General features: G+C 43.5%; 1 protein-coding gene across 1 annotated transcript; it reads left to right on the top strand.

The window, feature by feature from the left end:
- Positions 1-2,763: 2,763 nt before the first annotated feature.
- LOC311320753 (transcription factor Maf-like) lies at positions 2,764-3,738 on the top strand (the record flags this gene model as incomplete). The annotated part of the gene is made up of 1 exon (XM_084452580.1): positions 2,764-3,738. One exon carries the CDS (start codon positions 2,764-2,766, stop codon positions 3,736-3,738), a length of 975 nt encoding a protein of 324 aa, XP_084308706.1.
- Positions 3,739-13,418: the final 9,680 nt, after the last annotated feature.

The following is a 13,418-nucleotide window of genomic DNA, read 5'->3' as shown; positions in this document are numbered from 1 at the left end:
GACACAACATGTCAAAGGTTCCACAACCAAGTGAACATCTCCACCACTGAGTTTTTAAACCGTAATTTATTTATTCCCTTTAACCTAGCAGTTAGTCTGTCTGAATCATGCACATTTATACTCTACACTATTATTTTTGGGGCAATTTAATTAGTATTGGACAAGAGAGTAATGTGACATGGAATATTCCCTATAATGCATCATAATCATTAACATTTAAAATATTTTATTCGCCCATTTTATACGGACTCCCTTCAGTTACTGTAGATGTACTGCCATTCTCCTCTGCAGTTTCATTCTATATTTACATACGGACACCTCTACTCTTTAATATTTATCCACAGCATCACAGACTCTGTTTGCTGTTTTAATGAATAAAACACTATGTTTATCCTCCCTGCGTTAGTCTCTATGAGCAGTCACAGTCACCAGGAGAATATTTACTTGTTTTGGGACACAAGGGACTTGCAGAGCTGCTGGCGCCTTTGTAGTCGCTGAAGCTTCGTCGCGTGACGAGTTCCAGGGAGAGCGTGCTTATTTACTCTCCAGTCCTCCTGATTACCCCCCTTTATTGTTTGTTCTTAAGTGCCACCACTCCTGGGAATGTGCTCCGGAGAGAGAGAGAGAGAGAGAGAGAGAGGGAGAGAGAGAGAGAGAGAGGGAGAGAGAGAGAGGAGAGAGAGAGAGAGAGAGAGAGAGAGGGAGAGAGAGAGGGAGAGAGAGAGAGAGAGAGAGAGAGGGAGAGAGAGAGGGAGAGAGAGAGAGAGAGAGGGGGGGGGGCAGTATATACTATGCCTGGTCTCATGTCATATGAATATCGGTTCTGGAGAAAGATGAAGCTATATTAATTATGCGTTTTTATGATCAGCAGGCTTAGTGAATCTATAACACCTAATGTAGGAGAGTGGGGTAGGTTGTGCCAAAGCGTTAGTTGAGCCACCCCTTGAGGCTCGGAAACCATAAATAAAACTAACTATATGACCAAATATTTAGGAGAAAGTCACAATTTCATGGACTCTGTGAAGGGAAGAACCACATGGGGAAAGTGGGAAAGACAAAAAAATTGATTTTCACCAATTCAAATTAATTTAATCTATCATAGGTTTCATGATGCTTGTATTTAAAATAAAATGTTCTTCTTCCCTGGGTTATATTACTCTACGCTCTCTCTTGACTATCTGTGTTTTAGCCATTTATTTATAAAACGATCTAAGCTATCACAATTTACATTGTGGACAATATCCCTCTGTTTGCAACATTGGTATCATTGTATAGTTTATAGTTCACCCCGCAGTGACAGGCTGAAGGGTTCAAAACCTAGTTTAAAACTGGACTGTCCAACTTGTTCCGGTTTACCAACTTCTTTCTGAACTGTCATTCTAAGATGGTGTCCTTGGATATACACGGAGATTTTCCTCACATAAACATTTTTATAAGTTACAGCTATAGCCAATGTTGAAGACAGACAGTTAGGACTAAACATATAAATAGCCTACGCCTGTGCCGCTGGATGGAACCGTAGGCCTACATGTCTGCGTGCCAAATGCCTGAACTACCTCCTTGTGCCGACAGATGGTGATGTTGGGTCAGTATAGGCCCCATGGCTCCTACTTACACACTGTCAAATGTCCATTTTGAAAACATAGCCTATACATATGAGGGGAAGCAATTCCCTCAAACTGCGACAAGCAGCGAGGTAAGTGCTGAAGTGGTTCTACATCCAGAAATACAATCAATTTTAAGATGACTTCACCAGGATCAACAATTAATAGGCCTACAAGCAGACAATGATAAAGCATTTGATTAAGAAGCAGTCAGGTTTCCTTTCATTCAGTGTCATTCTTCTATTAGCCTACCAAATAAATTACAATTAGTCACGATCATGCTTAGGCCCTATACTAGGCTACAATATTCTCGCTGATAAAAAATAAATGCCACATAAACAACATTTGGGCTCTAGCCTATCGCTTCATAAATAGCCTACATCTATTCTGCATATAAATATTATAGGCTATATTTAGCATAGCCTATGTCATCCTCTTGATATTGTCGGATCTTGTTGATGATGTGCTTCCTTAGGCTACTTTTTCCTCTGGATCTACTACTTACCGTGGTGAGAGTTTTATCATAGCCTATTCAGTCCCATCTGTAGACTACCTCTGCCGATGGATGGTTCACAAAGTTTTGGTTACCGCTCTATTATGCTAATTGGCTCTCGGACAGGCAAGCTCATTGGCTGCGGGTCCGAGACGAGCCAATTTCATATTTCCAGCCCTGACGTCAGGGCGCCTATAAAAATAAGCAATGCTTTTAAACCCGTCTGCCGCTGACTGATCCCTGAAAAAAAACAGTGTAAAGCTCGAAGTGGAGTTTTTTTCTTTCTTTCTTTCTTTCTTTCTTTCTTTAGAGGCAACAATCTGTCCGTGACCCTCCTCAATTTCGCGCACTAATCCTAAAAGAAGCCATGAAGTGTTAAATGTTAGAAACACTGAGGCGCGTGCAGACACTCGCATGCTCAGAGAGGGAGAGACGCACGCGCTGCTCCAATGCGTCGGTGCAATAGACACTCTGTGTGAAGAAGGGGAAAAAAAAAAAACTTACCAAATTACCAAACCAAAACGTCTACGCGCAATTAGAAAACCTCACTGTTCTCCGGGTTTGAAGAAAATAAATAAATAAATCAAACTGGCTCAGTGCGTGTCTCAGCAGCATAGTTTGACAGGTGATGCTCACCCCCTTTGGAGGACTGTCAACAGCAAGAGGATGGCATCAGAGCTGGCAATGAGCAACTCCGACCTGCCCACCAGTCCCCTGGCCATGGAATATGTTAATGACTTCGATCTGATGAAGTTTGAAGTGAAAAAGGAGCCGGTGGAGCCCGATCGCAGCATCAGCCAGTGCAGCCGCCTGATCGCCGGGGGATCCCTATCTTCCACCCCGATGAGCACGCCTTGCAGCTCGGTGCCCCCCTCTCCAAGCTTCTCGGCGCCAAGTCCGGGCTCGGGGAGCGAACAGAAGACGCACTTGGAGGATTTCTACTGGATGACCGGGTACCAACAGCAGCTCAACCCCGAGTCTCTGGGTTTTAGCCCGGAGGACGCCGTGGAGGCACTGATCAGCAGCAGTCATCAGCTTCAGACCTTCGATGGCTATACTAGAGGGCAACAGTTCGCTAGCGCGGCTGGGACAGGAGGCGCCATGGCCGGGGAGGAGATGGGATCAGCAGCCGCAGTGGTGTCCGCGGTCATCGCGGCAGCGGCAGCCCAGAACGGAGTTCCTCTCCACCACCACCACCACCACCATCACCACCACAACGGGGGGCATCACTCCTCCGCCGGCGTCCAGTCCAACGGTAGCAACGGCAGCCACCAGCACATGCATTTGGACGACAGGTTTTCGGACGACCAGCTGGTGTCCATGACAGTGCGAGAACTCAACCGGCAACTACGCGGGGTCAGCAAGGAAGAAGTGATCCGTCTAAAACAGAAGAGGAGGACGCTAAAGAACAGAGGTTATGCCCAGTCCTGCCGCTACAAGCGGGTACAGCAGAGACACGTCCTGGAGGGCGAGAAGACGCAGCTGATTCAGCAGGTGGACCACCTCAAGCAGGAGATCTCCAGACTGGCCCGGGAGAGGGACGCGTACAAGGAGAAATACGAGAAGCTCATCACCAACGGGTTTCGAGAAAACGGATCCACCAGCGACAATAACCCTTCTTCCCCGGAGTTTTTCATGTGAGTTTCGGCGTCAAAAAGTTTAGAAAGACTTTTTTTTTTAAACATCTCCTGCGTAAAAGATAATTTGGCATAGCCTATTTTACGTGCGTTAGAACAGAACACGAGACCGGGAACTATATTATCCATATGTTTGTCTTTAATATTGGTTGGATAATCTTATAATATAGGCATAGCGAGCCTACAGTCTTCCCGTAGCCGCATTTACAACTGATGATCCCGTTAGGTCATTGCGCGCGCGCGCGCGTGTGTGTGTGTGTGTGTGTGTGTGTGTGTGTGTGTGTTTAGGCAGTTCTGTGTGTTAGAAGGAAAATTCTAACGAACTTGAACAACGACTCAATCCGCGTCGCCGTGGTCCGTAAAAGCTTTACATTGAATTAGACTATTTCGAGGCGATGTTTAGACTTTCACTTGACTTTTCTCCAAACACTGGTCCTGGTTTTTGTAGCCTAGGCTACATTTATAAACTGTTTATCATCCATCTAATTTAGCCTTTGTTATCTAAGCAATTCTTAAAAAAAAAAAGTTTGGAACTAATTCATCACCTGTTTAACAAACCATCCGTGCATGCAGGACATGTAGGCTAGGCTAGCCTACCATATTTTCTGTTACAAATTGTTAGTAAAACTGTCCGTATAGCCTAGACGGTGACACGCAGTAGCAGAGACAAATGCTGTTCAAACTGTTCATTTTGGGGGGTTCGGGACAAAACAGTGTGCGCATCTTTCATCCCTTGCCTCACTTCTCAGCATCCTGTCAGACTGACATTGACCCTCCTCATTCTCGCACAAACACCCTGACGCAGTGCTTTGATCTGTCACACTCCAGAAAGACGGGACATTTGGAATTGTAGGGTATCTTATGTATGTCGAATGGTGTGTGATAGTGAGCCCACGATCTACGACAGTATAAACATACATCACTTGGATGGTACAGGCCTACTGATTATGGTTAGGCCTATATCATACGAATTTAGGAAAGGCAACAGGTTTTTGTTTGTTTGTTTGTTTGTTTTTACAAATGTTGTTTTTGAATAGGCCTATATTGTCAGGTGATTGGATGAAACCGGCCTCAGTTATCATGTCTATTGTCTGTTTTTCTGACTTTTTAGTTTGTAATTGATTGGCCTACATGGGAGCAAAATATGTTTCATGGAACAGAATGAAATAAAATAGAGCAATGTAAATAACATGAAGACTCACCCATACAAAAATGCTGTAGCCTAATAGCGAATTTAAAGTGTGTTTCTCTGAAGATTGAGGGACTTTTAAACCGAATGTAAATCCATAATCTTTTAGGATTAAAAATGTGTCATATTAGACTATTTATTAAAAAAAAAAGACAGAGAAGTTAGGTTACTGTGTTGCAGAATTAATGCCGCTAGGCTATTTTGTGAAAATCGAATCTTGTTTGATGCACTGGATTTCTGGTAATATGGTGTTATCTGGACAATGTATTCAGTGTTATAATCCTATTATCGAAATGGAAATTCGTAATTTTACTATACCATTCATCAATAAATGTTCGTGAATGGAAGCACATTTTTCCTATAGCCTAAATGCTTATTTTGTTCAAGCAAGTTCAAATATTTTCTGTGCTGGCCTGTGTTTGGTCTGATATCATGACTGCTGAGAGGCAATGCAAATTGTTTTACACGAGTGTCTCAGAAAAGGAGACTTGTTGCTCATCCCAATAAATGCGATGTCATAATGTGACAAGAATCAGGAGAGTTGGTTGCAGAAGTTTGACATTTTAAAATCATTAATTTCGTAGTTGCCTAAATGCTTTTTTTTCTTTCGCTACAGTCTAGATGATTTAAAGCTCCATGTACTGATTAATTCTGAACACCGAATTAGGCTCTTTAAAACCAGTCCGGTACATTAGACTATTTAGTTCAATAAAATGTGTTTCTTTAAATAATAAAATCGTGAATAATGAAATGTAGGCCATTACTCTACAGTAACCTAAGCAACATTCTTTAACAAGCAACACTATTTCTTTTCAAATCTGAATCGGCTATCTTACTCACAAATGTGTAATAGCCTATAGGCTAAATTGAAACAAAGTGAGCCTCACATGATGTTTTATGAAGAGCGCTATTTTATCAGGGGACTTGGCTCTGAGACCCTCCTCTGTACTCTCTTGCTCTCCTGAAACTATGCTCCATATAGCTATGCTTAGCCTATAGCTATGCTTAGCTATAGCCTTTGCTTAAAGAGTTACACGGTGATGATGTAGGACCGAGAGAGAGAGAGAGAGTGCGCGTGTGTGAGCATGTGTGTGTTTGTAGGTGTGTTTTTATTATAAACAAGCAGCATACTGATTAACAGAAGAGCTGAGGTGAAGCATGTCTTTATCTAGAGTGGGTTAGGGTTAGAAGAGAAATAAGATAAATACCAGAGAGCCCATGGGCTTAGTTCCATACCAGAGAGCCTGGGCTTAGTTCCATACCAGAGTCCTGAGACTAAACCTACTACTGGTCTAGGTGTGCATGGAGGTCTCGGGTTCTCTGTATCAGCTCGGTGTGTTCAGAATGAGGTCAGTGTGTTGCTCTCCCTACCCATCTAACAGTGTGTGTGTGTGTGTGTGTGTGTGCGTGCGTGTGTGTGCGTGGGTGTGTGCGAGCGTGTGTGTGTGTGTGTGTGTGCGAGCACGCGCGTGGGTGTGGGCGACAGAGACTCTGAGCGGGGGAGCTCTGTGCCTCAGTCCCTAGCCCAGGTACTGGCTTCTGAACTCAGTGTGAGGAGCAGGTATATCAGTGTGAGGGTTAGGTATATCAGTGTGAGGGTTAGGTATATCAGTGTGAGGGTTAGGTATATCAGTGTGAGGGTTAGATATATCAGTGTGAGGGTTAGGTATATCAGTGTGAGGGTTAGGTATATCAGTGTGAGGGTTAGGTATATCAGTGTGAGGGTTAGGTATATCAGTGTGAGGGTTAGGTATATCAGTGTGAGGGTTAGGTATATCAGTGTGAGGGTTAGGTATATCAGTGTGAGGGTTAGGTATATCAGTGTGAGGGTTAGGTATATCAGTGTGAGGGTTAGGTATATCAGTGTGAGGGTTAGGTATATCAGTGTGAGGGTTAGGTATATCAGTGTGAGGGTTAGGTATATCAGTGTGAGGGTTAGGTATATCAGTGTGAGGGTTAGGTATATCAGTGTGAGGGTTAGGTATATCAGTGTGAGGGTTAGGTATATCAGTGTGAGGGTTAGGTATATCAGTGTGAGGGTTAGGTATATCAGTGTGAGGGTTAGGTATATCAGTGTGAGGGTTAGGTATATCAGTGTGAGGGTTAGGTATATCAGTGTGAGGGTTAGGTATATCAGTGTGAGGGTTAGGTATATCAGTGTGAGGGTTAGGTATATCAGTGTGAGGAGCAGGTATATCAGTGTGAGGAGCAGGTATACCTACAGTCTATGTAACCCATACGTTTCAGCATGGCCAGGGTGGGATTCAAACCCAGGTCTCTCACAGGCCAGACACCATTTTAACCAGTTACACCGTCACTGATGAAAATCTAGCTCTTCATTGGCGCGGATGGACAGTATTTATACTGGGGGAGTGAGTTTAACCAACAACACGCTACCTACTCGAGGTCTCACGAGGACTCTGTTTCACTCGGTTACATATACAGTATAGACACAGAGAATGTGTGAGAGAGGGGTAGATGTAGAGAGCGGGAGAGAGAGAAAGAGGGAGAGCTCCTTTCGGATGATAAACGATGGGAGATGTGTCCTAGCAGGGAGCTGAGAGCCTTTTAGTGGGCCTGGGACTGTAGTTTATGGCCCTCCTATCCGATTAGGTCAATACAGTGTGCTATTTAATTACATTTGTGTTATAACCAAGTGGAGGCTCCATACCTCTCTGTTATGGGGGCATGTGTGATAGGAGGGTTATGGCTAGGAGGTGGCTGTACAAATAATGACAGACTAAATGGCTGATAATAATGAATGTCTTACAGACTATCAGACTTATGATACAGTACGCTAGGAAATGGGTCTGAATATGACATCCATGTGAGCATATTTCTCTCTTTCTCTCTCCCTATTCATTTCTTTCTTGCTTTCACTCTATCTCTCACTCACACATATATGCATACGGTACGCATTAGCTGTAATCAGTAGGAGGCAGGAACGGTAATTCTATTCTATCCAAGCATATTGACTGGTGTGTAGCGATCATTTGCAGTATGTCCAATTATTAGGTTATTACAGATAATGCAGTTGTCTGCTGTCACAGTATTGGACTTTCTCTTTGAGGTCAACTATGGGAAATCACTTTGAAGTGTATCCATATTGACATTTGAATCATCTTTATTTACTTCACTGCAATGCCTTCAAATTAATGTCACCAGGGATAGGGGGCGTCTGCCATTATGCAGACTTTGTGCATGTGTGTGCATGTGTGAGTACATTTGTGTGTGTACATTTGTGTACGTGTGTCTGTGATTGTGTATTTGTGCATGCAAGTGTAACTGAGTGAGTCCTCATCAGTGTAGCTGGAAAACAGTGTCTGTCCCCCAGGAGACCAGGGTTGGAATCCCACCATGGGCATGCTGAAACGCATGGGTTACACTGGTGCTGTGACTTGGATGCTTGTGGTTGTGAGTTTAGGGGGTTGAGTGTAATTGAGTGTAATTGAGTGAAAGATCCTTGTGATCCTTGTGAATCCTGAGTAGGTAGCGAGTTGTTAGTTCAATGCAGTATAAATGATATCCATCTGCGCCAATGAAGAGCTAGCTTTTCATCAGCGTAGTCCTGAGTTTGAATCCCACCCTGGGCATGCCAAAACGTGTACGTACAGTACGTGTGTGTGTGTGTGTGTGTGTGTGTGTGTGTGTGTGTGTGTGTGTGTGTGTGTGTGTAAATTTGTGCGTGGCCATACCAAGGTCACTACAGTATTGGTAATGATATAATTTCTTAGATTGGAGCCTGTTCTTCAGTCTTGGTTCATGTCTCTCTCTCTCTGAGCAAGTCAAACAAGCCATTCACTTTATTCACGCAGCGGCCATATTGGTCAAGTCTGACGTAATTGGTGGGACAAATTAGAAGTGCCCGTTGACTCCAATGTTAAAAGTTCATTATAAAAACATCACTTCAAGAACCAAAATTGTCAAAATAACAGGCTGAATACACTATTGTGATTACAAACTCATCATTACCAGACTGATTGTTTTTCACTGCCATAAATACATGGAAGTGAATGAGCCATAGTTAGCCGTCAGCTGCATTCACTTCCATGTATTTCCAAACGGCAGTGAAAAACAATGCACATTCACAAAAGGGTTTGGAGCCAGCACCCTGCCTAAACCAACAGCATACTCACGTATTTGTGTGCACCGTTACCGTGTGGCTAATAAAAAACCCTAGAGGTCCTGTAATAATTAATTATTATTTCCGTAATTCATCATGAGATTAGTAGGACGTTGATGCATAAAACAAAAATTGGTGCAAATTCATTAGAATGCAGGAAATGAAGAGTCTGACACTCATAATCTCATGGAGACCCTTAGACCCCTGCTAACGCTAGCTAGCATCACCCCCAATTGCCAACGTGAGCACCATCACCCTAGCCAACGCGAGTTATCAACCCCCTATTGCTAGTACAGTTACTAATGTCAGCACTAGTACACTATCTATCTGGCTAACGCTTGCATGATAACTAGAGTAGTTTAGGTGAACTGCAACACGTTACATTATGCTACGATCGTCAAGCCAACTTATCCATGCATTTGTTATTTGTTACCCAGAGCCTACTGTACTTACCGTAATTGAATCAAGCCTTCCTCCTATCCCTCGCGGTCAAATTAGGGCAATATGGTGAGTGCTGAAGTGGTACGTGATTTCAAGCTGGTCAAACTAAGTGAATTGTGGGCAGATTGGTCTAGAATGACCACTGTGGGGTGTCCGCCGTGAGGTCTCATTCCATTAGACATTTCTGGAGTGTTAGCCGTGACTGGTATACGGTTATATGCTGTTAAATGACAGTTATCAACAGTTATTGGTAAAATACTGTTATATGTTGATGAATTCATTAATTTACATGTGAGGGATGGCTATTTTAACAGTACTTGAATGTAATATGAAATACAGTAAGATACTGTCATAAATCCCCTGTAAACCTTTTACAGTGAGTTAATGAATCATGTGGCTGGTATGAAGGACCTTCTGAAGTGTTGGGGTTTAATTACATGTTTATGTCATAAAATGTAATTGCATGTTTCTTTTATAGAATCTTTGGAGTCATGTCCTGAGTTTGGGTCAACTCTGTCAGACAGAAAAAACAGTAATTGGATTTACCATGTGGTTCTTTTTTCATACTCTCTCTGAGTACTTCAACAAACAACATTTCTATCATCATATGTTAATTTGCTTTAAAAATGTGGCCTTTGTACATTTTGAATTGGTCTTACAGACAAAGTCACTGTGTAAAAATATGCTTTGAATCTATAAACTCATCAAAATGCTAAAAATAAAATTGGCACTGGAGCATTAAACAAAAAAAGAGAATAACAAGGTAATATGGTAACATTGTATCATATAATCAGGAAACAAAATTAAACAGCTATTTGATTTAGAATAGCAGTATACTCATTATACATATTATAACAATTATATACTAATTATATACAGATTTAGTGAATTGCATGTAAATACTTACATAATTATCATTGACATAATAATGTGCTGTTTCCTGCATCTGACAGAGATTACATAATTCATTTTTTTGTAATTAAAGAACAATTATTTAATCAGAGGTGAACCTATATACTTAACTAGTTATTTTGTCTATAAGATCATATATTTCAAATGTAGACAGCAAACTGAAAAACCCTGGGAAAACCCCTGTTTTGGCATTTTAGGATTTTCCCTAACTTTTTCTGAAGGAACTGTGAATTACTTACCATTTAGTTAGTTGCCAATTTGTGAATATTTGTGTTTTTGTCCTCTCTCTCCTCTCAGGACATCAAGAAAGTTCCTCCACCTGTGACCCCTGACCCTTGACCCTGGAGTCTGAGGTAACAGCGGATATTTAGTCTCCACTTGTTTCTTACTTACTTCATCCTTCATCCCTACTGCTACTAACCCTAACCCAACCTCCGACCTGCAACCCTGAGCCAAATATAAATGTTCATTACGCAGATTTTAGCCCACGTTTTAATATCACATAATTGTAGTTATTGATTTTGTGATTCTATTATATAATGTCTTGGAAAAAATCTGTAATAACATCTCTAATAACAAAAAATGTTTAGCTTCATTACTTCATTTTCAATTTGTTTTGGACTTTTCATGCCACAGGAGACAGATGTGTAGTTTACATCCCAGTTTCTCTTAGTTTGATCTTTCTAGTTTCCTGTGGTCAGAGGCTCAGACAGCGCTGGCTGACTGACATCTCCACTACTCATGGGATAGGGTCGTGACCTTTCACCTCTCCACTGAGACAAGATGCAGCTCTTTCTCATGTGAATGACAGACAGCAAGAAGGGATGGATGGAAGGAGGAATGAAGGAATGGAGGAATGGAGGGATCACCAGGATAACCAGAGGCACAGCGTGACATTGTGTCCCAGTAGCATGGAGGCAGTAGCATGAGCAGCACGCTTATTTAAAGACCTGGTCAATGCTGAGGTATCACCCACTCAGCCAGGCAACTCATCACTGCTGTTATACAACTCTCTGTGAATCACACACACACACACACACACACACACACTCACACACGCATACACGCGTGCACACACACACACACACACACGCATGCACACAGCAAATTACTTTTATTGTGGCAAAAATGGAAGGGGTGTGGAGAACAATGGGGAAAAATTCAACTCAGATAGTTTCCTGTCCAGGGTATCCTTTGCAACGGTCTTTCTAGTTCTTGGCCTTCCTGGTCACCTTCAGAGAGAGAGAGAGAGGGGGAGAAAGAGAGAGAGAGGGGGTGGTGGGGGGGGGGGAGAGAGAGAGATATCCGTTGCTCCCACGGTTCTAGTACTTCCCTGCTGGCTGTGGTTTATTCCGTCTCCTGCTGCGCAGCTGCTCTCCAGTCTGTCCCATATCCTCCCCCTGCGGGAGACGGGTTGTCCCTTCTTACAGGGTGCTCCTCCACCTTTGATTGGCTGTAACTGAGGGGGGGAGAGGCCACGTGGCAAGGGTGAGCAGGTGAAAGTAACGTTTGCTAACGACCTCCTCCTCCTGCTCTGGGTGGGAGGTGCCACAACTGTTAACCGATGTGGGCCTGGACTTATCCCGCTCTCAGGTCACTGGGGAGCGGCTAGGGAGGAGGCGGGCGAGGCGTTGGGGCGGAGGAGGTCGCCAGTAGAGGAGTCTCCTTGTTCTCAGAACTGACCCGTCAGCTGGAGGGCTGAGCTGGGACCCTGGACTGGGTTTGTCAGGAGACAGCGTACACACACACACACACTCACACGCACATGCATACACACACGCACGCACACACACACACACACACACACACACACACTCACACGCACATACACACACACACACATACACACACACACATTCGCTGACCTACATGGACAATCAGCTTCAGTTAGATAGAATCCAGCATAATCCATCTTTATGTCACTGTGTCTGTGTTCACTTGTGTTTTATACAGGCCCCATAGTGTGTATGTCATAGCGTGTATGTTGTTTTATACAGGCCCCATAGTGTGTATGTCATAGCGTGTATGTTGTTTTATACAGGCCCCATAGCGTGTTAATGTACTGTATGGTGTAAAGGAGAGGACAAAAGGAGAGAGGAGAGGAGAGGAGAGGAGAGGAGAGGAGAGGAGAGGAGAGGAGAGGAGAGGAGAGGAGAGGAGAGGAGAGGAGAGGAGAGGAGAGGAGAGGAGAGGAGAGGAGAAGAGAGGAGAGGAGAGGAGAGGAGAGGAGAGGAGAGGAGAGGAGAGGAGAGGAGAGGAGAGGAGAGGAGAGGAGAGGAGAGGAGAGAAGTGTGTGTGTGTGTGTGTGTGTGTGTGTGTGTGTGTGTGTGTGTGTGTGTGTGTGTGTGTGTGTGTGTGTGCGTGCGCGTGTGTCACAGTTGCACACACCGACATAGTCGTTTCACTTCACTTAATGATATTTGTCTTGCTCTCCTTGGTCATGTCTCTCTGAGTGCCCCAACCCTAACCTTAAAGGCCAATTTATACTTTGTCGTACGACACTTTTGAAAGGGTCGACAGACAGAAATTACATCACTGTCAACACTTTTTTTGTGTTGGACAGGGGTGTCTTGCACCTACCAAACTTTATAATGTCGCAGACACCGTCACTTTCGTCGCACAGCTGTAATTGGATAGCTAAATAGAAGGCACGTTCGTTGCCATGGATATGCTTTGGCTTTCTTTGTTAGCGGACATCCTAAAATAACGAAAGTGCATTTCCTCGTCCATCTCTCGCATCTGTTGAACAAGCAGGTTCTCCCCTTGAATTTCTCTTGTTCTGTTGAGTGGGCGAACCGACCATCTTCTCTTTCTTTTCCCCCTCTCTCTCAAATTTAAAATCTCTTCCTCCTCCTCTATAATCTCGTCTTTTTCAGTCACCGGCACCAGTAAAGCGGCCATCATTTGCGCAATGTAAACAATGTAACAGCCCCGAGTTTGATGTTGTCATAGAGACAATCAGCCACGCGTCCGCAAGTCGGTCAACATTTTTTTTCTGTCGACAGACATTTATCGTACG

Source organism: Borostomias antarcticus (assembly GCF_949987555.1).
Source record: "Borostomias antarcticus genome assembly, chromosome: 18".
NCBI classification, from domain to species: domain Eukaryota; kingdom Metazoa; phylum Chordata; class Actinopteri; order Stomiiformes; family Stomiidae; genus Borostomias; species Borostomias antarcticus.
This window is presented reverse-complemented; position numbering and strand designations above follow the sequence as displayed.